Source organism: Chaetodon auriga, chromosome 3 (assembly GCF_051107435.1).
Source record: "Chaetodon auriga isolate fChaAug3 chromosome 3, fChaAug3.hap1, whole genome shotgun sequence".
NCBI classification, from domain to species: Eukaryota; Metazoa; Chordata; class Actinopteri; order Chaetodontiformes; family Chaetodontidae; genus Chaetodon; species Chaetodon auriga.
This window is the reverse complement of record NC_135076.1, coordinates 11,363,836-11,389,247: the sequence shown is the minus strand read 5'-3', so window position 1 is coordinate 11,389,247 and position 25,412 is coordinate 11,363,836. Positions and strand designations below refer to the sequence as shown.

The 25,412-nt window shown below is 42.0% G+C and overlaps 1 protein-coding gene across 1 annotated transcript in view; it reads right to left on the bottom strand.

Moving 5' to 3' along the window:
- The window catches only part of raver2 (ribonucleoprotein, PTB-binding 2), a 77,393-nt gene that overhangs the window by 3,844 nt on the left and 48,137 nt on the right, over positions 1-25,412 (bottom strand). The window contains exons 5-15 of the mRNA XM_076724240.1: positions 18,953-19,144; positions 13,759-13,879; positions 9,439-9,521; positions 9,243-9,341; positions 8,330-8,441; positions 5,802-6,154; positions 4,111-4,219; positions 3,120-3,301; positions 2,256-2,363; positions 1,766-1,867; positions 196-414 (exon numbers count right to left, since the gene is read on the bottom strand). Coding sequence (XP_076580355.1) covers positions 196-414; positions 1,766-1,867; positions 2,256-2,363; positions 3,120-3,301; positions 4,111-4,219; positions 5,802-6,154; positions 8,330-8,441; positions 9,243-9,341; positions 9,439-9,521; positions 13,759-13,879; positions 18,953-19,144 — 1,680 coding nt within the window. The remainder of the gene's footprint in view (positions 1-195; positions 415-1,765; positions 1,868-2,255; positions 2,364-3,119; positions 3,302-4,110; positions 4,220-5,801; positions 6,155-8,329; positions 8,442-9,242; positions 9,342-9,438; positions 9,522-13,758; positions 13,880-18,952; positions 19,145-25,412) is intronic.

Sequence of the window (25,412 nt, the reverse complement as noted above, 5' to 3'; positions counted from 1 at the left end):
CAACTACTTCTGCCTACTAATATCAGAAGCTGAAAACTCAAGTCGTTAGCTGCGATATGAAATGTTTGGATTTCACTTAAGTGCACTCACTTGTGAAAAATGGAAGAAATGGAAAAAGAGATTTCCCCCAGCTTCACTCACAGATGTACTTAAAGTGTCACATCCTGTATAAGAGCATGCGTCTTCTCTACTCACATAGTAGTAGGTGTTCCAGTCAGTGGCAGCGGTGTGTGTGTGCGTGACAGGGCTTGGCGCGGCTGCCGCTGGGTGTGGCGCCCCGAGGAAGCCGGGCATTAAGGGCAGGGTGCTGTAGGCTGGGAGCACGGCGGCAGCCGGTAGGACGGCCGGTGGAGGCGCCGCGCCATTACTGACCGCGTGCAGAGAGACTCCTAGAGGCTTACACACATCTACCTCCTGGAAGAGACACATACACACACAGTGTCGTGTTTCCATCACTTTAGGGAACATTATATACACTTCCACTCATTTCCTGCAGACTTACCCAAACCATACCCAACATCTTCAGCCTAAAATTTCATGATTTATGCTATGGAATCTTGTGTTTTTGTCCCCATAAGGAAAGGCAATCCTGACCTGAAAGGCAATGTGACCATGTGGACAGATCGATACACACACACACACACACACACACTGAGCGACACATGGTTGACTGATCTTATAAGAAGGCATATTATTGTTGAAAGCACCTCTGATTTTACTCCGTCTCTTGTCTATTTATTCATTCATGTTAACCTTTCTGCCCCCTAGTGGCTATTATGAGATAGACCAACGTCGACAGGTGATACACTGAACCAGGATCACTCATTCGACTGCTGCTGTATTTTCCCTGAGGACAATCAGCCAAAACGAAATGCTACCAATCCGTGTCAGCATATTCGTAGGTCAGTTAGGTCAGGAAGAAACTCAATGTCAGAGCTCCATCGTATCATTTTCTCCAGGATATCACCTTCTCCAGTGAGCTCAGTAGACCAGAATGCAACTGGGCCATGAGCGAGATCAATGGCTGCGTCTTCAAGCAAACACTTCACACACATGCATCCAGATAAGCCTGGACCTGGCTGCTCAGGGTGTGTGGAGATGTCTGGTCTCAGCTGCTGGGCGCAGAGTGATGTGTTCCCTCTAACAGGGGTATCAGTGTCTCATAGAGAGGTCACTCTCTCCAAATAAACATGCAGGCAAACCAAATGTAAATACCGGCATGCTGCTCCGAGGGCTGCTGCTCCAGATCACTTACACTGCGCGAGCTGTTTGACTCACATTCTCTAGCTGCGTTCGAAAGAGCCTGTTTTGTATGGAGCCCCTCAGGTATCATCGATCAAATCCTCTGATAATGTGTGCGACATAATTAGTAAATGGTACGCTGGAACTTAGAACTTGTGTCAATGAATTATTGATTCATCATCTCAAACTAAATAAAGCCATAAATGTTACATATTGAATGTCTGAAAAGGGCTGTCCTGTGCTCTTTGCTGGCCATCCTCCAGCCTCTTGGTCGGCCCATGCTGGGCTCTTTAGCTTACCTGAGGCCTGGATGTACTCTGTGTGAGCGAGTGTGTGCAATTTGAGTGCAGACTTTGAGAGTGACGGCATTTTGTCTTCTGTGTTTTTGTCCCTTCGAACAGCTGATTGAGGGTTATGACTCAATCCTGGGGGTTAAGGTTAGAATCATGTTTCGGTTGGGGTTTAGTGTGCATGTGTGTGTGTGCATGTGTGTGTGTGTGTGTGTGTGTGTGTGTGTGTGTACCTTGCTGGCATAGGCCTGATTGGCTGTTGCAGGCTGGGAGTAGTACTGAGTGACCGCCTGCATGTAGGAACTGTAATCCCCATAGGTTGATGCTGGTGGAGCCTGGAACACAAGACAGTTATTTTACAAATGCTGCAGCATTAGGGTTCATTGATTCAGGATTCTACCTGTATTTGCCATAAATAATTGTAAAAATTTTGGTCCATCTGCACCATTTTTAGTGTTATCTTCCCATATATCTGCTCACTCTTTATCAGTGAGAACATATTCTGAACTGTCCTCATCACCAGAGGATCCTGTTTTCAATATGATGTTTGGAAACATAAAACACAAGAAAAATTCATTGAAACCAATCTGCGACTCTTTGGTTGAAAAAAAAACAAACAAACCACTAAAGATGATGAGCCATAATTTTGCACACACAAACACACATAACTGCACGCATCGAAACCCACACAGTCACAAATGAGTGTGTGTGTGTGCGCGTTACCTGTGTGTGCTCCTTGTAGTCTGTGGCCGTGCCGTCCTGTGGAGCAGCAGTGTTGTAGGTGTGAGCTTGTGCTGCTTGATAGTGCTGGTACCACTGCTGCATGGCCTCCTACACACACACGCACACACATCAGTAAACATCAGGTGGAGAGCGGCTCGAGCAGACGGATGAATGTTTGCTCAGTAATTTTCTTGTCTTTGCTGATTTTTTGCCTCCAACTTTCTTTCTTTGTCATTCATTAACTATTGTTCCTGCCGACGGCTCTCCCCTGTTCCCCTCCTTTGTCTGGTCTTTCCAGACAAATTAAACCGACCGTTTTATTGGTTATCTAATCATGATTCATTTGTTTGGATGATTAGATTGTAATTAACATTTAAAATTGGGTTTGTATCGCGCTGCAAATATCAGATATGCCACTTGCTGCTGGAGGAGGCAAAACTGTGACGAGAGGAACAGAGTGACAGAGAAAGAAAGGAGAGAGAGGAAGAGATGCAGACAAACAGCCAGCGGGGAGGATTCATGACTTGTTCAGAGTGGAGTGTGTAGAGAGAGGAAGGGAGTAGGGACAGATGGAAAGACACAGCGCTCTCTGCCAAATCCTCTCTCATTCTGTCTGTCCAAATATCCAAACCCATCCTCATTCTCACCCAGCTCCCTGCCTCCTGTAGATACAGCTCACTCTGTCACTGCTGCACTCATCCACTCACTCGTTATGTATCCATCCACCGCTCATCTATTCAACCACAATCCCTCTCTCTCACATTTTAGACTGACTAACACTTAAAAATCACAACTGTGAACAGACAGACCCCCCATACATGCATCCATCCTCTCTGTGCAGTGTGCCTGTCTGGGCTGCAGTACCTGTGTGTAGGCCTGGTTGTACTGGCTGTAGTCAGTGGAGGTATCAGTGCTGTATGGAGCTGTGGTTGTAGCTGTCCCGCTGTGGGAGAAGGAGCCGGAGCCCTGGGAGACAACAGGAGCAACCGAGGTGCCGTACACCGCGGAGCCAGCCTGTCCCCCCTGGGCTTTACTCCCCACTGATCCTGTGCAGCAGGGGAGGGAACCATGAAGGAGGCGCAATGTTAGATAGCATTGTGGGATAACATTTAGAGGCACTAAAATATCACAAAGGAATTTTCAACAGAAATCTATCTGCTTGTGCTCTTAAAACTTGGCTGTGGACAGTTTGTAGCTTGCTCCTTCATGACAGCTGTAATCTGTTTAGATGAACATCAGTTCATCACTGATGGAGCATGATCCCCTTCCTCAAAGCCGATCTGTATCTTCCATATGCACCAAACAATCCTCAGTCAGCCTGTGGAAGAGCTTGAGTGCTGTGAAGAGGTGATAATGTGACACAGAAGTGTATTTATCACTGCTTCTGTGTGAAGTCTTTAATATACTGAAAATACACACCAACTTTGGATGAATGAATATACTCCAGGAGGGCTTTAAAGGAAAATTTCAATGTCAGCAGTATCAAATCACTACAGGCAGTTAGTCTTTGATAGTCAAAAGACAGATTTTTGGAGGAAAATTCCTTTAACAAGAGTTATATAGTTCTATTTGTTAAATTATTATTATTAACTGAGGTGAAAGAGTTTGCACATGAGTCAGCATCACCTGTTTCCTGTGCAAAAAATTAAGAAAAAAATGAACACTGATAAATGAACTTCAGCTAAGTGAGCCTTGCTGTACTAGTGGAGTGAGCACTTCATAAGGTTCAACACAGAGAAACTGATATGCTTTTAGCAAATGGTCAAAAGCACTGAAAGAGCTTCGATAATAGAGCTGATTGCACACCCAGCTGGATGAGATAATGTCTTCATTTGTTGAGTGTTTTTCTGCTCACCTTGCAGAACCACCCCTGGCATGACGCTGGCCAGGTTCAGATAAGGATTGGAGGGCAGTCTGACTTCTTTAGGGGGATCACCCAACAGAGAGCTCTGACCACTGCTTACCTAAAGACAGGAGCAGATTCAGATGGTGTTATTCTCTGATCCATCACTTTGCATCATTTCTATCCTCACTCACAACGTGGATCTGGATCACATCTAAGGTTGCACAAAAAGTACTGTGGCCTGTGCTGCCAGCTGTGTTACTGCAAAATTTTACATCAACACACAAGCCTCAACATAAGGTTTTTAATGCTGCAAAGATTGTGTTGAAGTGCTGAAGAGGCTGTGGAAACCTGGGAGGATTGTACACTCCGTTAATTACACTTTCCCTCCATTAAACAGGCTTTAGAGAAGACAGCGCTGGGACTGGAATCAGTTCCCCTAAGAACTTCAGTGCTATGATTATCTCTGCACACTGAGTTATTGAGGATGATGATGTTAGCTTAGCAGTGCTTTATTTAAACCAGGCCCAGCCAAAGAGACAGACAAGTACTCAGAGTGTGCAGAAAGGCATACAGGTGAACAGGCAGTAAAGGCATAGGGCAGGCAGGCAGGCTGGGCAGACGGAGGCAGACAGAAGGCCGCGTACTCCATAAGTAAATAAGGCTGAGACAGAAGTGCATTATGGGATTTTCCCAAAGGAGGAGTCCTTGAGAGACTGAGGCTGTTTACACGCGATCGCTTAATGCTTGTGTGACCTGATAAGGTTAAATGAGGAATAAATATCCATCCAAAAGAGACAGTGAGGTAGAGAGAGAGAGCAGTGTGAGACAGCAGCCACCAAGTCTTCACATTGTTCATGAAACACTTTTTTTCTTTGTTTCTTTTTATCTTATTTTCTAAATTGTGTTGTCAATAAAATGCCACACCCCTCTCCTGAGTGGTGTCCATCCATCTATTGCTTATCAACTGTTTTTAGTCAAGACAGGTCTGTTGAGCTTTAGATTTCTCCACCTGCTGAAGTGGTGCATGGAGCTGCAGTAAAGAGTGACACTAATCATTTACAGCATTTGGAAGGTGGTGCATTTTTTTCTTTCCAAAACCAAAAACACAAAATCAAAAGGAATGGATGGTGTAAGGAATGGATTTCACAGCTTGTCTGTGTTAACATAAGGGCTCACTGCCTAACGACCTACAGCGGTTGCTCACAAGGCCAAGGGGCACCTCATTAAGTAAATACATTAGTGTGTGAGGTTACAGGTTAAAAAAAGCCCCATTCACAACTCGCATGCTTACCGTCTAGTATTTCCCCACGGTGTGGAAGTCACTGCTGCATGTTATCAGGATAATGTTAGCAACTATGTCCTGCTCGTTATAAATTTGGGGAAATGTATACAGAGATAGCAAACACATGGCTGAGCCTTTTCTGCTGTAACACTAAAAGTTCAACTGTTTGAAAACATAAGTATATAAGGTGAGCAGCCAACAGAGTTAGAGCGAAATATCTGGTCGAAGTCTGCTCTGCTGTCCAATGGAATATCATGCTGTTTCTTTGTTTCTATGTTTCTGAGTAGCATAAATAAATAACGACACATGGAGAGATTCAGAAGGGAATACAAACAGTGTGAAATGCAGAAGTGCAGGGGAGACAGTGGGGTCATATGGCCCGGTGCTGTGCATGTGGATTTGTGTTCACTGTGCTCACCATGCTTGCCAGGGAGCAGCCATCTGAGCTGTTGTGCTGTCCTGTCGAAGTATAAACTCCTCCAGGAGGGTTGGGTGGAGGCGGGCCAAGGCCTGAGTTACTTATACCCAAGGAGAAGCTCTGTCCCTGCGAGTGGGAGCTCACCATGGTCCCAGGAGGAGCTGGCTGCCTGTCACAGGAGGTGGAGGAGGAAGAAGAACAGGAGGAGGAAGCAGAGGCAGTTGTGGAGATAGAATGGGTGCTGTTTTGTTCTCCCCCTCCAGCTCGACCCTGGAGGTATGGCATCACTCCTGCTGCTGATACCACTACTGTGGCATTGTGGGTAGATGATGGCACAGACTCCTGGCCCAACTCTGTAAGAAGAGACAGAGAAGGAAAGGAAAACAAAATGGATAGGGGCAGGAGAAGAAAGCAAAGGACAAGAAAGGAAAAAAGGAAAAAATGAAAATGTAGGACAGACAACATAGGAAGGAGAAAGTAAGGACAGAAGGAAAGGAAGGGAAAGGAAAAGAAAAGAGGAAAAGAAAGGGAAAAGAAAGGAAGGGAAACAATAAAACAGGAAAAGGATGGGAAAGTAAGGAAAGGAAGAAGGAGGAAAGCAAAGGATAGAAAACAATGTTAATGAAACGACAAGAAAGTAAATGAAAAGAAAAGAAAAAAGAAGAGGGAAGAGAAAGTAAGAGAAGGAAAGAAAAGAAAAAAGGCGACAAAAACAAACAAAGTCAATGAAAGCAAAAAGTGGGAATGACATAAAATGCAGCACAACGGAGCGATGTATAGAATAGGAAATGAAGTTGAAGGGAAATGAAAGCAAGGGGAGGAGAGATGCCAGATAAACACATGAGATGCTTTTTACCGATGCCCATCAGTGTCTGTGTCTCCTCTGGACAGAGACGAATCACTCAGACAGCTGGAAACTGAGAGCTCAGCCCGACTGTCTCTGCAGAGCCAGTTGTAATATTTGAGAATGGCTCATAAATCATCGTGTTTATTTACAGGCCGGCACTTTGCTCCACACTCCCAATATTTCACTCACTCCAGGGTTTAATAAACACAAATACGTACACACATACATATACACACGCACAAAAAAAAAAAAAAACAACATACACAGGCATACAAGCATGAACACACATCACTTCAATTTGAACACATACTGAAAATGAACACACACACACACAAACATGCACGTACACAAAATCACACTTATTATAAATCCAATATTGCTCTGACAAATGGCCTCCACAGCACAATAAAAGAATCAGCTCTAACAAGCCTTAAGCTAACAATCCCAACAGACACATGCACTGATAAACGCCTCACGTTACACACACACGCACAAACAAACACATCAGGACACATAGACACAACTACTTGTGTTTGCGCACACACAGTCTGTGATATATCATTTCCATTTAAAACATCACAGCTTCTCTCAGCTGGAGATTTGAATTGTAAATGCACTGCAGTTTCCTGGAGGATGAGTTGTACAGTGATGATACAACTGTGACGCATTCAGGAGGCTGCAGAGGGCCAACACTGACACCTGACACTGATTCAGGGCTGCCTACATATTTTTCATCTGGATATCACTTCTTCTTCTTCTGTGTTTATATCTTTTCTTGCAGCACACATTGTTCAAAAAATATCAATACACATCAAACAAGAAATTCACACATTCAGTAAAAAGAACAAGTCCTTTTTACAGCAGTGAAAATACCTGAAAAAAACACAAATACTCTTGAGGATACTGAGGCATATGTAGTCTCTTTGCTGCTTGAAACAGGTGGTCTCAGCTTGGATTGATGCAAGATTATTCTTCAAAGTAAAATTTTGCTTTGTGTTACAGACCCGTGCAGCCTTAAGAGAGTCTTTGCTTCAAGTTGAGGCATATCCACAACAAGGAGGCTAAGAATTCCAGTTTTGGTTGACGTGAGAGGGCGAAGTACTTTAATTCCACCTACTTTACTTTGACATAAAAAAAAACCTATTTAATGGTGATATTTCTCTGTATAATGCAGTCTTGGTTCTGTCCTATGCTCACGTTTGGTCAAAGCAGTGAATGCTCTGCTCAGTGTCGGGGAAGTCTACACAAGGCTGGCCATAAGAATCCCTTAAAATACGCTTAGAATAATATCGAATGGCGTTTCAAAACTTGGGTTTTTAAGAGCTTTTAAAGATTTTACTTGAAAAAGTTCATCAAGTTTCATAAGCAATAAGGCACCACATTCATTTTGAGACCTGCACGGAGAAGCTACACAGCCACTACCAGCCCTGATCTGACATCACTGTATGAGCCAGTCGGGCCCTTTACAAGAAGTCATATGTGCTGCTTTACAGCAGTGTGGGAGATGAATGTACAGCACATATTGTAACAGAAACTGGGCACAGCACCAAGTAATCCAAAGTTTTCATATACTCTCACAATGGAAGATGACAGAATAACAGATTGATAAACGTACTGTAGGTACTGTAGGTCTCAGTTTGCAGTAATTACAGCAAATCATTTGATACTCAGCCCTGCTCACCTGTAGGGGAGTCGCCCAGGAGGCCTTTCCCCAGAGGCACAAGGCCTGGAGGCCGCAGAGACAAAGCCTTCTGCATCAGCAGTCTGGACGGGTCCCCGAGCAGACTGGAGACCTGTGGAGGAGAGAGGAGAGGCAAGAACATTATGTAAAGAAAGAAGGTGAAAGAAGAGTGGAAGGAAAAGCATTATCAAAGAAAGAAAAAAAGAGAGAAGGAGAAGAAAGAACAGAGATCAGAGAGAAGATGAGGGACAGAAAGGGACAAGAATCCAGGAGGGACAGAAACACATAATACTGTGCACCTTCAGTTTTATGAATACAAGTTATGAAACCAGCAGCCTCGCCTGTAGCAGCTGCTCAAGTATCATACATATACATGATAAGTGTATCCTCTCTCCCATTTCACATTCCCCTCTGGAGTAAAACAATTGAAAATGTATATTATTTGGAAAGCCACAGGAAAGATGAGGAAAATAAATGAAGGAGTGGAGCAAACGCAGAGTTTATAAAGAGGAGGGGTGGAGGAGGGTCGAAAAAGAAAGGAAGAAAATTACACTCAGAAGTCTCCTCCTCTGGATTCTGAACCGTCATCATCCAGTTCGTAAAACAACATCAAACACGCCGAACATTAGTCACTGTGACTTTAACTTTCACTCCAGCAATTAAAGATAACACCGGAGACATTTTAAAATATGCAGATCAACATGTGGAGGGAAATTTCAAACCTCAAGGTCCTCCTTGAAACAGAAGAGCAGCTATGAGGTTTCCTGATTTGGAGGTCATTTGGTTTCATTATGCATAAAGTGCTGAAGGTGAAAATGTAAGGGCACACATACCCACAACTACTACTTTTACTCTCACCACTAATGCAAATGATCAACACACACACACACACACACACACACAGGTGTCTTACGCTGCTGATGCGTTTGTCTTTGATGTGTAGAAGCTGCTGCTGGGCGAGCTGCATGTGCAAGAGGTTCTGGAGGACTAGTCCATTACCAAGCATCGCACTCTGCAAGGTAAAGGAAAAACAGACATCGTAACAGACACATCGACACACACACAGGCAGTAAAAAACAATCCCACACAGATGTTGGTGTTATTGTGACCTGGTGCGCTTTTCCCAGTGTGAGCAGAGCTGTGGTGAGAGGAGGTCTGAGGAACGGCAGGCTGGTGTGACGCCCGTACTTCCCTAAAAACACAGATAAACAACAAATAAAACATCAATCTGAGCTTCTCTTTGTGATTTTCTTTCATAAATTCTGTTTCCACTAATGCATGAATCAATCATCTTGTCAACAGGCGTGAACAGGCAGAATTATTAGTCAGACAACCAATCCATCAGTCATTTACAGTACATTTCAAGCAACCACACAGCCTTCTGTTTCATAACAAGCACAATATTGGGATATTAAGTTAGCACAAAGCAAATTGCCTCCCTCATAACTCGAACTTTTTCCAACTTCAAATTCCATTTTAATGTTGAAAAGAAGGAGCTCAAACAACAAATAAGAAATCGATAAGAAAACAAAAGCAGAAAAATGCAAAATTCAGACTTCTTGAAACAGTTTTTATCATGTGTCAAAGGTACTGACAGTCCACAAAAACGGCTGTAATGTAAAGAACACAGTGGCTGTGAAACATGCTGAACTATTTCATTTCATTTCTAAAGACGACAGTCACAGTGGGAACTGACGCTCCTCTCTCTGTGGTCTACCATCAGTTTCAGCTGGCCGCTCTGTGCACATAGCAACTACGAGCGAGTTTAACCGACATCATAATGTCCACCTTTGATCAGAACCGTCAAAAAGCAAATATCATCTTTTATTTGCCGCCTCTGTTGTTGGAGCATTATCTGTTTTTTTGTGTCCTCCCTCCTCTTCTCCTGCAGACAGTCAGCAGCCTTACTTTGGTTCCTCTTATGTTCCTCCATGCACCCTACAACATCCACACACTTCACTCACACACACCTCACACTGCTGACTCCACTCATACTCACACTCCGCGGCTTGTTCATGTTCACTTAAGCATTTTATTCGTTTGCTGATGTTAATAAATTACTTTTGTTAAACTGTAAAACTGGTGTGTCGCCCATGTTATACGAGCTGCTAGAGGCGAACATGTTTCAAATAAAACAGTTTATTACTGTAGGGCTACCTATTTACTTTTTTTTTTAACTTCTACTGTGTACTAATGTGAGCTTGTGTATGTTTACTCAATGAAATTATGTACTTCCTAGATCTTTTACTTAAGTAATAGTCATAATACCACAGTGTAGACAGACTATACTATACTTTAGATTTCTACTATTAAAAAATTACTATAAGTGCTCATTGTGCAGAATGGCCCATTTCAGAATACTGGACATTCTGGATACTGGATTCCAATTACTGATGAATGATTGATGTGTTGCAGCCGATGGAGCTGATTTTAACTACTTACACACTGCGAGCTTGTGAATTTCGTCCATTTTCTTATATTAAACTTTAATTATCCATTATATTTTATTCATCTGAATCTGCAAAGTAACTAGTAAATACAGTTAACAAATACATATATTGCAACATTTGTGAAATGTAGTGGAGTACTAACAGCAGAAAATGTGAATATTCAAGTAAAGTGCAAGTACCTCACAACTGTCGTTAAGTGTAGTTTTTGAGTAAATATACATAGTTGTGTTCCACCACTGACTACCTGCAGGGATTTAATGTTGCTCCTTCACCGATGATGCTGAGCGTCTTCAGACAGGAAACAATGACTTGAATTTTACAGCACGACACAGAACTGTTGTGAATCCAGCTTTCTTGCCCTGTTTTTACAAATGCTTACAGTACGCTTGGTCTACCTCTTGGTTATGGTATCTCATCATTCTCTTCATTTGTAGTCACTGTTACTGAATTCATTGTCCAGTTTTCACTGAACATCTCTCTCCATCTTTAACCGGAAGCCAGTTTAGCTCGCTGTGGAGCTCTGATGAAGACAGCCAGCTTAACGAGACATAGGATGAAATGGTTACAGCTGTGCATGTTCTGTGCACCAATAACTGTCTTTTCTTCCAAAAAAAATCAAGCAATAAACAAACAGCAGTTTCCTTCTGCTGTTCGCGCTGATCGAGCCTGGAGGAAGAAGTACGGCCAAATGCTGGCTCGTTAGCACTATTTCAGCACCCTGTGTGGTTTTCTTTTGTAGTGCTGAATAATTTGATTTGAATACAGAATAATCAATCCTCTTGCTCAGTGAATCACCATGGCAACAAGAAAAAGTAAGTTTGTTTTGACTGACGTTCATTGATTCTGACCAGTATGGTATGACTTTCTGAGCTCCAGAGTTTTATTTAATGGAAGAACCGTGTACAGATGTCCTATATTTAGTAGGGTTTGCCCACATTCACACTTTTAACACCTTTTCCTTGTTCAGGATTCATTTCAGCCAAATTGCTCGCACGGCGTTTCTCACCTTTAGGCAGTCGCCACCCTACACAAGTACACACCCCCTTTCTCTGGCTTTTGTGTGCGTGTGTGTGTGTTACTTCTATGAATTACAAGGTCTCCTCATAATAAATGTAAGCGTCAATGCTAATGGTAGCTTCCACCAGAATAGGTAGAGAAAGTTTAACATTTAATCAAGGTCCTAATTTTAGACTTTAATTGTGCATGCTCTTCTTTAAGAGAGCTCCCCCACCTCTCCCATCTTCTCTCCTTCCTGTTCTCATTTGTTCCCCTAATGTCACACGATTTCATTTTAATACGTGATTAGCCATTCATCAAATGAAGCCGTCGACAAAGTGATTACAGTATATAGGAGGGCTTAACAGAGGGACAGACTCATACAGTGGATATTTGATTATCATCAGGCCCTCAGCAGCAGAATGAACACTCTGAAGAACGAGTTCAGGGCGTTAATTTGCTTTAAAATCTCAAAGATGATTCAAAGTGTGCAGTTGAAGTTGAAAGTTTTTTGCTGTATATTACTAAAAGGGAACTGCAGGAGCTGCAAACAACACTCGTGAACAATATCCAAAAAGCATTTTGAGAGTGGTTCTGCATGTTCTCACTTTTCCACAGACAACAGGACAGGAGATTAACAACTGCGTTGGAAAAGACCTGGCTCTTTGATAAAAAGTCAAAAAGATATGAGCCTGTGTGCATAAAACCGCTGAGGGAAACGTTTAACTATCACTCCCAAGGTGCAATTTGGAGAAAAACATCCAGTCACACAGCTTAAAAGAAAAAGGTGAGGTGCCAGTACACAAAACACAATCTGCGGCTTCAATCACTTTACTTACTGGGACAATTTTGGTTGAATTCAGCAATTACAGCACTATGTTTTCTTCCCAAATTCAACAACCAAATGTTTTAAGTTTCCTTCAGCTCTGATTCTTCCCTGGCTCGTCCTCCAACAGCAACGTAAGCCAAGGCTCATGAGTACTGTCGTATTAAAACTCATCCACTCATTAAAACTCATCCACTCATCCACTGTGCCATCCACTCATTAAAACTCATCCACTCATCCACTGTGCCAAACTGACAGCTAGAACATGATTTAATAAACAAAATAAACTGAAGCCACTGGAACAGCTGGTCCTTACATACACCTATAGGGTCATAACACTATGCAGGACAGTCCAGCGTGTCTGTCTGAAGGAACATTAAAGATGTCGTTTGAAGACAAAACCAGTGTCCCCTCCCACTCCTCACCTCTATATACAGCACAATGCATCTTGGATCAGACTTGTAAACATATAAAAAGTTAATCATGTTTTATGTTATACAAAAGGTTCACAAACCTTTAACTTCAACTGGATGTGTGACATCTCCCCTTGAGCTCTGTCAACATTCCTCTCCAGTGCACCCCCATCCATTTCAGCTATTATACACAGGACCAGCATGAGATTACCACTATGCTAGCTCGAGGTCGCTGCAATTGATCTACACCAATAGCCCATGTGATGCACACTACATGGTATATGCTGATGTAAGTCATCAGGTATAATTCAGAGGGGTAAAAGAGGTGATTAATCACAGTATTGGGTATACTGTATACTTCAGAGTGCATAAAGTAACATCTGTACATCATTACACTGGGGGTTTTATTTGTAAGGCTTAAACCAAATGAAAAGCTGATCCATACAGCTGCACTTGTCAGTTGCCAGGTTTCCATCCAAATGCAGTGCAAATATGAACCAAACTTAGAGAAAATGGGTAACAGGAAATGTGATTCATCTCTCTCACCATGCAAACGTTAGATCTGATCAAGATTAACAGTTGGTGGTGGTAACTCTCCAATCAGGTGCCATTAAACCATCGTAGAGGCTGCAACGCTACTATGCAAGAGCGGCAGTCAAATGTAGATAATGTGATAGAAAAGTGGCATTTATATTTGCCTCATGTATTCATGTGAGTTACAGTGCCCTCATTTTTGTGACATACCTCCTCTTTTCCCAGTGTGGTATGGTCTCATGAGGATCTGCAGGGCAGCAGGGTTGGTCATACTGGTCAACAGCTGGGCAAGGTTGGGTTCTGGCAGGAGACCTTTCCTATTACTCAGAATCTGGAGACCAAAAATGCAGACACATACGCAAGTTAGAGGAAGAAAAGTGAGGCTGTGTGTGTGTGTGTGTGTGTGTGTGTGTGTGTGTGTGTGTGTGTGTGTGTGTGTGTGTGTGTTGTACAGTATGTGTTTTGATCTCGTCATTAGGAGTCCCTGATGGCTGTAGTAATCATTACACTAGTTTACATCATTGGGATATGTCTGCAATGTCAGCAGAGGGGAGCCGATCTGGGAGACAAAAGAAAATAAAGAAAGAGAGAGGGACTGAGCGACTTCAGAAACAGAGGCACGGTAAAAAAAAAAAAAAAAAAAAAGAAAGTTAAAAACAAGACAGAAGAAGCGTTCAGAGGAAAAAGTCGCAGCAGAAACTTGAGAAACAGTGGAGGCCATCTCTCAGACAAGAAATCATTAAAAGTTCTCTGCCAATTTCACATGTCAACATGTTTAGAAAAAAACGTGAGACATTTTTCGGTAAAAGTTGTTGCAATCTGCTGCAATCTGAAGGTGTGAAGAAAAGAAATCACACGGCGAGTAAAGGCACAAACAAAACAACCTTGTGACAATCTTACATATGACATTGTATCGTACAGCGTGCAAACCAATTTAAAGAGAAAAGCGAGTGAGACTCTGAAGCCCTTTATAACACTTTCAAATTGTGTTTCTAATAAAACTAAATACCTGTTAGCAAATTCTCCACAATCAACGCTGAGAAAAAAAACATTGTTCTGCTGTATTAGGAGTGTAATGCTCAGAATGTAAACTCAGCTAATGTCCATCATAAAGGACTGTGTGGGTGGATGGGATTTGATTGACAGTGGCCTGGCAACATAAGCAAACACCCCAACAACTGTTATCAGATTTAAATTGAAATATCGCTGAATCTCGATTGGTGCAGAGAAATATACAACATCACCTTTTCCTAACAGAGTCCCACAAACCTGAAACTACAACAAAAGCACCAAATTTAATAAGACAGATGGACCCAGAAATGTTCCAGCTTCCATACAGCAATCTAATTTCAGGACTGGACCAGTTTCCACTCGAACCAACGTAATGTAGCGCAGTCAAATATGCCACCTGTCAGTCTACAGTATGTATCGTCCTGCTTGTTTCGTGCCCAGGTTTTAGCTTCTTTGTGTTTTCCATTTACTGTGTCCCAAAATGTTGTTGTAGCTGCATGTTCTTTACAATTCTCTCCTCAGCGCACATGAGAGGCAAGTTTTACTCTCTGTGTGTTTCCCCTGTTAATAGCAAAGCCTATATTTCATTTGACATGAGCTGCATTTCCTGGAACTAAACAGATGTCTGCTGACTCGCTTTTAATCGAAAGACATACAGTAGGGCTCGTTCCCAAATAGGAATGCAATCACCCATCACGTTGCGAAATTTAATTCAGCGGACTCAAATGACATCCTGCTGAATTAGGCCGCGTCAAATCGAACGGAGCAGCCCTTGTAGATCCTCCTCAGCGCTGACAGTGTGCCGGCAGTGCTCGCCGGCTGGCCCGAAGACACGGCTATTTAAAACAACATTAGTAGGATAGTGATATTTCCTCCTCGTCTGCCCCGAGCTACGGCATGACTTCAGCTCAAGTCAACCTTGTTTCCTCCCTGTCACATCCTGAACAGAGAGCATTACTGATGGGGATGGAGTGGGTCTGACTCCAGCCTGTCAGCAAGAGAGGAAGAGGAGAGTCTGGTACACATATACAGTATGTGGATCTGTGTGGTACAGCAAGGAGAACTGGTGTGTGTGTGTGTGTTTCAGTGTTGAACAAGGCTAGTCATAGCTGACAGCGTCTTTCAAGGGAAGAGGGAGAGAGGGGAGGAGGACAGGAGGAGGAGGAGGAGAGCTCTTTCTTTTCTTTTCTTTCTGCTGGAGAAAATGTCATCATGCATCAGTCTGTTTGGCTACTGGCACAAAATCCAGCCATACACCCACGCACCAACACACACACACGCCAGGGAGGTAAGGAAACCGCGAAGAAGGGAAGGCGAGAAGTAAAGGGGGGTTGGGGGAGGAGGGAGGAGGAGGCCATCTGGTCCTCAGTGTTCACACTCACATTCACTAAGTGGAGAAATGAGCGAATCGCCTCAGAGGAGAACTGTAGCCAGGAGCAGGTCTCGATCTCTTTCTGAAGGTCTGATGTTTCTTTTACCAGCTGCTCACATTCACTGCAATAATCTTAAAGGGGCCTCGGGGCACTAACACAACCTCCTCACAGGCTCAAACGTTTCCTGTATCTCTACCTCTTCCTTCTCTTTTCTGGTCTCTTTCTCTGTGTTTAGGTCTTCCTTCTTCCTCATGTCTGCCTCATCTTCCTCTGCTAATTTATTCAGAAACACATTTTCTCTCAGCGTCTTTTCATCTTCTTTGCTGCGATTCAGACCGTTACTGCTCTGCTTTCCTACACATGACTTTTAAATCATCCATCTCAAGGCTACAACCTCTTTATCTGCACCTGATCATTTCTGCTCTGCAACAGCTGAACATAACATCGCACATATTTTTAAACAACTATCTAAAGCGGCAGTGTAGCAGTTTGAAATTTAAGAATCAGTTAATTATAGCACGCTTACTGGGCTAATGTAAGTGTTGGTTAAAGTACACACCAAATTTTGTGAAGACTGGATCGACAGTGTTGCAGTTAGGATCTTAGTTACCGACTCTGACTTCTAATTGTAGCCCTCAATACACTCAATTAGTGTAATCTAAAATATTCATCATCAGATGAGAGTAAAGCAGCCAGCTGTGATGGTTTCCCATGGCCTATGGGTAAATCATAATGAACCATAAACCTGCAATTCATATGAAAACATAATTGAGGTTTTCCATGTGACTGGCGCATTGTCGTGTTTGGTGTCTGTGGGCAGTTTAAATTACTACTGACACTGTGAAATTGTGAGTGGCACCATTAACTTTGGATTGTTAAGAGTTTACTGGTAAAGCCGTATCAAAACAAATGACAAAAACTGCTAAATGTATGTATTAATTGCAATGGCTGGCATAAGGTACTGTACATTAAATAGACAGCAGTAAGACGGTGGACAGTAATACAAGACCATCCCTCCCCAAAGGCTGCCTTTGGATAAAGATTTGTAGAGAACTCTACAAACTCTACGCACATTCAGTTAAATGCTAGCTTCCCACTCAACTATCACTACTCTCGTCTACAGAGACAGACAGAAGTGTGTGACTGTGTCAAGACTTTTAAACGCTGTCCTTGAACGTAAGACAACCACATTATCTAATATAAAATATCATCCAATATTATCTAAGATTTGGGCTTAATACGGCAGTGTTATGAAACTATTCAGTACACTGTCTGTCTCTTTCTCACTCTCTTACAGCCACACACACACACACACACACACATATACACACATACACACACCTGTCAGGGCTCAGATTTTGATTGTAAAAGCATAGAGACTTAGCGTAAAATGTTCACTTACTTTTGTATCTAAATTTAGTACCTGTGAGTACATGATTATTTATAAATCCATGTACTCAGGAAGATAGACAAGTACTGTTCCTTTTCCGCAAATGAGTGGAACTCTTCTTGTGTTTTTAAGGCTGCTGGTGTGTATCTATTTGAATGTCTCTGTGTGTGTATGTATGAGTATCATACTGTGTCGCGAGCTGGGAGTTTGGTTTATTCCAGGCAGTGGGAGACAGTGGAGGAGCCCAATCAGTCTGTAGAACTATAATTATCATGTCAGTGCCTCTGTGTTACCACAGTACTGTGTAGGAGGGATGGCACAGCTACAAACACTAGTTCAGCCAGTGTTCAAGCATGTGCACCATGTCAGATACGTGAACGCTGGATGTGCAATGACCAGTGGACACTGGCTTCACCATTAGATGCACAGTGGCTGTTTGTGTGTGTGTGCATGTAAGTCTGTGAATTCGGACGTTTTGGTGCAACAGTGTACAGACCTCCAGATTTGAGGAAATGTTACTAAGGAGAAGGATTTTTCCAAATCATCCTTATCAAAGGAATTTATGCTTGTTTTGTTTAACTGTATGTTTTTATTAGCTGGATCTACTTAACTCAGCTACAGCTTTCAGTTGTTAACAACAAGCTAACCCTGCTGTGCATGTACTACGTGTAACAGCTACCAGCTTCATGAGAGGCTATTCAGGTCTGCAAGCTTTCATGTTCACAAAGGAGATACTCTACTCAAAGCAACATAATAGTATTGTCCATGTGGCTCTGCTCATCTGCTTGCTTGATGCTACACTGCTCACCAGAAAGTGTTGCTATAATTGCAGCAATTACTTCTGTTCATACAGCATTTTCACTTTGCCTCACCTCCAAGGCACCAGCACCATCCGCCTATAGGCTCTATGACCAAGACCCCATTGGAAGGAAGTGATCATCACCTTGGCTGATGAATAAAATACTTGAAATGTGTGGACTATTAGCAAGTAACCAGAAAGTGTGAATAAGTCAACGTTAGAAGAAGATTCCCCTTCATGACATTAAAAGCATGTCTTCAGTGTGTTAAGCAAAACCGAAAAGGGCTGCAATTGTGTGTGAGGAGCTTCACATTTTTCACTTCATGTGTGGGTATGATATGAACACAGACACACAAAAAAGGCAAAAACTGTAAAATAATAATTGTGCTTTGGAGTACTTATTTAGAAAAGAACCATAAAAGTTGGATGAATGATTTATTTGGTTTATTTTAGCAGTTTGTACTATTTGTTCTGTGTGATTTGCTTGACCTTGGTGATGGCGTTGATTCTATGGATGGACGTGTTCTGGCTGATCTCTTACAGCACTGTATTAGCTATGTTGGATATTCGACTTGTGTTGTTTACTTTTTCTTGGACATTAGACACTGAAAGTCACTGAAACTGAAACTGGGACAAATTAAATAGCCTGATATCTTCTAAAATCACTCTTCGTAGATTGGCGCATCAGTCTTGTTACCAATGACCTGGGATTCTGCATGAATGTAAGAATAGACTGTAACCTTTAATAGTCTGTATTCGTGGGTATATGCAGTCTGTGCAGATATGTGCCTTTAATATCACTTGTGCTGCTCCTGAGTACATCATACTCACCATACCCTGGGCGGCGATGAGTGCAGCCAGGGTGCTTCTCCCTGAGGTGCCGGGGGTGCAGAGTGACAGACGGACCTCCTGTCCCCCCACCAGTGTTCGGTCCATCTCTATCAGCACAGCCTCTGCCTGCTCCGCGCTCTCATACTCCACCACGCCGAAGCCTCGAACAGGGCTGCCCTCATCCTGAGCAAGCTGGAAGAAACAATCAGCACTGAATTATGACAACCGTTTACTTCAGTATAGATATTCTTCAGTTGTATGTAGATAAGAATTTAAAACGTACATATTGTGAACTTAAATTTGAAACTTTAAAATGAAAAGTAAGTAAAGTAAGTAAAAATCGTGTGACAACTCATTTTACTAATTCAGCGTTTTACTGACACTAATGCTGTTTTGTCATTTGCTTTTTGCATGAGGAGCAGTAAAGGCTGAGAAGCGAGTTTTCAAGGTCAGAAATCTCAGCACACGGTGAAATAATGGGTACTGACTCGACCCCTTATATTATCTGCACATAATATACACATAATGCATTGTGGTTCTTTTGTGTCTCAGGGCAAGAAAAACTTCACTTATTGACCATTTTATTTAACCGATAAGATTATTTACGCTTCTGCAGCAGCTTTGCACCAAGAAAAGTTTTACTAAACTTTGACTTCTCTATTTCAGCTCCATTTTCTTTACCTCTGTGAGATCTGTAGTTTGATGTGTGCTGCTGGACCACAGAATAAACTCATTATTACCTGGGTTACATTCGTATAATCACAAGCACAAGCAGATGCCTTTTGTTTCTTCCTCCCCTGTTGAATTCATTAAAATGAATGATGTTGGTTGCTTTCTCTCATTTGATTGCTGCTCCTGTTAGTTCACACTATTAGGACCTTATCATGTGAACAAACAGATCTCACCTGAGAGTAAAATTCAGTTTGAATGTAAATCCTGGTTTCCCATTGGATGAGACCCACAGCTTCACTGTCGTATAACCTTTATTGTATTGTGACATTCTCCTGGTGTTGCTATTCGAAATACCTCAATCACTGTATTTGCTGCTTGTTTCTGTCTGCTCAGCACATCACACTGATTGTGGATCTCACGCCGTCAGGCTTTGTTACGTTGTTTGTTAATCTTATGCCACTGCAGTAAAGCCAGTAAGCTGCACTTTAACTGTTCAAAGATGAGAGCCACAGCTGATGAACCAGAGTTCACATGCCGGGTTTCTGGGTGATAGAGACAGTTATTGCGTGTTCCTACAGCAATTACGATCTTTTCTCCTTTCCTTTGAGTGCCTCTCCCTCCCTTTCTCTTTAACTAACCCACACACACATATCCACACACCTTTACAGGCATTCACACACATACCTTAAAGCACATATAGGTAGTAATATAACCAAGCTTTGCTCACCACCGTCTTGTGTCCAGAGACATAACATATAACATGTCTTGTGCTTCTCATATCTTTCTCAAGTCTTGCAGTTTTGAACTTCACATAGTAAAGTAAGTAAATAAACAACATTATACATTTAAAGAGCAGTTGTCTGTGATTATTTGTATGTATGTGTTGTGGTAACAGCTGGTTGTGAGGGTCAGTGCTTGGATTCAACCCTTCACTGATTATCCTTTTGAGACTGTATCCACTTGTCACTGGTCCCTGATGTCAGGGTGGAGCCCCATTATCACTTACTAATAATTTTATTGATGTGAATACAGTTATTGGTATCAATAACAATCCTTAATATCTGCTCCAGATATATAATATATAACCAAAGCCGCTCCAACCAGACAACAGGAAATATCCAAAAGTACTGAGGACTTTGAAATTCCAGGCATCAGTTACATTGATTATACCAAGATGCTACCCCACCTTTGACCAATCTCCTAACAGCAAACAAGCCCTGGGTTTGAATCTGCCAACCAGCTGGTGTTTTTATGTGTGGAGGATTCACGGTTTCCTTTTGGTTTCCATTTATCTGCCTGGTTTTTTCCCCCCTGCTGTGCTGAACTTCTAAACCTGGGTATGAACCGAACCACAGCTTGTGTGTGCCATCACACCATGAGCAGGAACAGATAATGGATGGATTATTTGAAGTGCCTCACTGGAGGTTATGCTCAGGAGTTCATGATCAAGCGCAAGTAGGCAAAATGAAACCTGCAACCACTGTGGATGTTTGTAGCAATGCCAATGGTGCTATCTGTTGCCAGCAGATGGTCCATACAAAACACAACATAAACCACTGAAGCCACAGTTAGATTGGTGAATCTTGACAAAAGACCTTAGTGCTGATTAACCGAAAGTAAAACCTAATGCCTATGCCCATTCGCTCCTTCTAGACTTCACCAGTTATCTGCAGGAATGAAAACAAACATACCACCTGAGACATGAGACTTTTTTTAATAGAATCAATGTGTTTTAGAGAGTTTTTTCTTCAATTTGCAAGAGGAAATGTACTCACTGATAACTGTAATCATCTAATATAAGCTGCATGTTGTTTAATAGAAGCCATCTTTTTTCCCCACCACAGAAGGCAAAATGTCTGGAAACAGTACTTTCATTTATTCTATCTTTTTAAATCATCAGGGGATGCAAAGGAGGTCCCTGCAAAAAGCTTCTTACTTTTCTGCATCAGGTCCAGGGCTCTATCAAGGACTAGTGACACCATTTATCAAGAAAGCTATAAAAAATATATTTGGATTCAATGGCTGAAACGCAATGTTCTCCAGGGGAGGCTATCTATGTAGCTGAAGTTACCATGGTGATGTACTCCACTCAAAAGTCACCAGCGTGAGACTGAAGCCAGTCCAAAGATGCTAGCTCATTGCTAAATCAGTCATGTTATCTCATCAGGCTTTAGGCAAGCACATGTATTCATCAAATTCACAGCAACAAGAGCTTACAGAGCGGTCAAAGTTACACTCTTACTTTGCGTGACAATCTACACACTTTGACTTTCAAAGTGTGTAGATTTGTGTTTGTGTAACTGTACACAGTAACTGACAGATGACGCTGCGCTGTGGTCTTATTGTCAAAAAGGATTTAAAAAAAAGACATCATGTAAGAGATAACATCCTCTTCCTGCACTGCTCCAGGGAGTGACTGTGCGTGTGCGTGTGCGTGTGCGTGTGCGTGTGCGTGCACGTACACACACACACACACACACACACACACACACACACACACGCACAATGGGGAGTGATCTAAACCAAACCATAATCTCCTGCTACCAATTTAATAACATGGAAAGTTGATGGGTCAATGTTCCATCAAAATGTCACATTTTCTTTATGGTTACTGGTCAGTAAACAGATCTGCCCCGTCCAGACAGCACTACTGACCAGTAACATTACTGAAGAAGATGGTCGTTTCTATCAAGAGGGTTCAGTCAATTCCAGTGTGAGAGGAGCAGCTAAATAATGCAGTCAGGCTAATAGCTTAAAGCTAATGGATGATATTGAATAATGACAATGCCTAAAAGCTAATGGTTTATGGTTAAAACACACCACTTGACCTATTGTTGGTCATGGCTGAAGCCAATTACAATACTTAAAAATTCCATGTGGAGTGCTTGACTTATGTTACCTTTCAAAGGATTTGCCCACAGTCTGAGACTGATCCGGCTATCAAGTGTCTCCGAGCTATTTTAATCTCCTCATGTCATACTTGCGTGTTTTTTTTTTTTTTTTTTGTAAATTACTAGTGAAGTGACTGACTGTACATTCTGCTGGAGACAATGATCATTAACAGTACAGCCTGATGGGTAACTTGGCTCCAAGTGCTTCACATAAAGAAGACATACAATGAACATTAAAAACAGGGATCAAAGATTAATGAAAAATAAGAGGGAGGAAAAAACACTTGATAATAACAATAATGTAAACAAAGGATGAAAATAGAAGCATCAAAGGTCTCCAAACTGTCTTATTCCTTTACTACAGTGGCAGTCAGCAATTTGAGACTTAAGAGGAGAGAGTCAGAAAGTGTTGCACACACTCTACCAGTCTTCGCCTCTGAGGTAAACAAGCATTACAGAGTCTCCCAAATTCCTGATGGATGCAGATTCACCACTGGTCTTGATTAACTGAAACAAGCCTATTTCAGCCAACCCCACAAGGTTAACCTCACTGTGGGTATTTTCTGTGTCGGGCATAGCCCTGGAAAGACTTTGACCTGACACGGGTGTATGTAGCAACTCTTAAAAAAAAAGGTAAAAATTTCTGTTTTAAAGCAAAGAAATCAGAGGTCAGAGTGACATGCACAGACAGGACGGCCTATTTATATTCCTGAATCAGAAGCTTTCTTAATATTTACATTTTTAGCAATCAAGACGCATCTCGTTATCTTCATGTTATGTAAGCCTGGGTCTGTTTGGAAATCCTTTTCCACGATTCATCTGTCAATTATCTTCTTGATTAATTGTTTGCTCTATAAAATATCAGGCAATTTGAGAAGCTTGTACCACAGAACCACTGATATTTCCATTCAAAACATTTAAACTTCAAAAACAAAATTTTTGCAGATTCATTTCCTGCCAACAATTTTCAGCTCTGAAGGATATTGTGTGATGTTAACAGCACTTACAAGAAGGAAACCTAAAGCACCATGTTTCAGAGGATTTGTGTGATTGCAACATAAAAAACATCATATAATCACACTTACATGCAAATATATCACACATTTTTATTTTAAAAATGGACAGATTACGAATCAGTGGGTGACAAATGTATTTGTACTTTCTCAGCCTGAGCGCTGATGCCTGTACATGAGAGCTCAATCAAGTGGCCCTCCACTTCCTCCCTCCCTCCCTCCCTCCCTCCCTCCTCTCATTCGTCTGCAGCTCCCTCCGGTCTGAACAGAGGATGGATGGATGGAGGGAACCATGGAGGAAAATGGATGTATGTGTGGAGGAGTAGGTCGATAGGCTATTATCATCAGCATACATTAAGCAAACTGTATGGAAATGACCTGAACCACTCTATCTCTTGAGAGATAGATGGATGGATGGATGGATGGATGGATGGATGGGGGTGGGGAGGGGATGGAGAGAAAGAGAGAGAGGAAGAGGAGAAGGAAAGAGAAGTGAAGTAGAAAAACATCAGGGATTGATGAAGCTGACGGAGGATATGAGCCAGAAAAGACAGGAGGGAAAACAGAGAAAAAACTTGCTAATCATTATTTTTTTGTGTACACACACAACAAATAAGACCAGAGCAGAAGTGGGTAAACTGCAAAACATACATTATATATGTTAAATTGGATTCAAATTGGATTGTGTGCAAATGGTATTCAAGTGATCATCAACTATGTGTCTGTGTGCATGCGTGAGTAATGATGCGAAAGCTGAGTGAGTCTCTCTCTCCTCAAATTGTTCTCAAACCACACTCACACTACATAAAATATTCCATCATTACTCAGATCTGTACAAACAATTATGTAAATCTCTATGTAAGCCTTGTATATGCCAGTTGTCTTTTGTTTTCTCTCTGTTGTGTCCATGTAGTATATGTGTGTCCTTCAAAAGTACAAATAAATGCATTTTTGCCGTCTGTCTTATTCAGGCTTCTCTTATTCTTTAGTGTGCTGGAAATTGATAAAGATTAGATATTTTCTTACATCACACTCACTTCTTTGCATCCCTGGTTCTGACAACATACTCAAACATCTCAAAGTCAAATCAGTTCAGTCAAAGTGCATTGGCACTCAGGGAGTAACTTGAATTTTAGCATAATCAACAGCAGTTGACAAGCACCTTTTTTTTTTTTGCTTGTACAGTGTGAGAGCAGAAAGACAGACACTCACTTCACAGAGATATCAAACTCTGTATGAAAAGTCTTCAAAGCTAATTTGTTGTTCTACAACACAGGGTTACACAAGGATGTGCAAGTTGTAGTCCCTTAATGCTACACAAGAAATTTTCTTTTTTTTTTTAAGGTGGAGTGTGAAGGATGAGTAGAGGAGTCTTACAGCTTGAGGAAATTAGTATTTTAGGACCAGAAGACACTATATTAATACGTTGGCCGACATTAGGAATTACCTTAATCTAACATCAGCAAGTATAACTGGTTCAACAGCAGACATGTGAAATACAAGTGAGGACATTTCACTGAAGTCAACGAGGCCAGACGGATGTTTAATCAAAGAATAAATGTGTTGTGCTGAATCTCCTCCGCACAGAAACACAAAGACAGCAGGAGTTTGAAGGAGAAAACAGTCAATGTGTCGATATTCTCTGGCTCAGTTTTGCAGGTATTGATTGCAACAATTGAAACTTCCCGATAAATGGTCTTTTCTCAAATGTATTTTGTACGGTGTGTGTGTGTGTGTGTGTGTGTGTGTGTGTGTAGAGAAACCAAAGATGCTAAACTAGCCATCAGTGTGCCTGACAGCTCTTGACCCCGAGTCGTGGTCCCCAGTCAAGAGATGCTGACTGAGTCAGTGGTAGGTCGAAAACTGTGTGGAACACCACTGTCA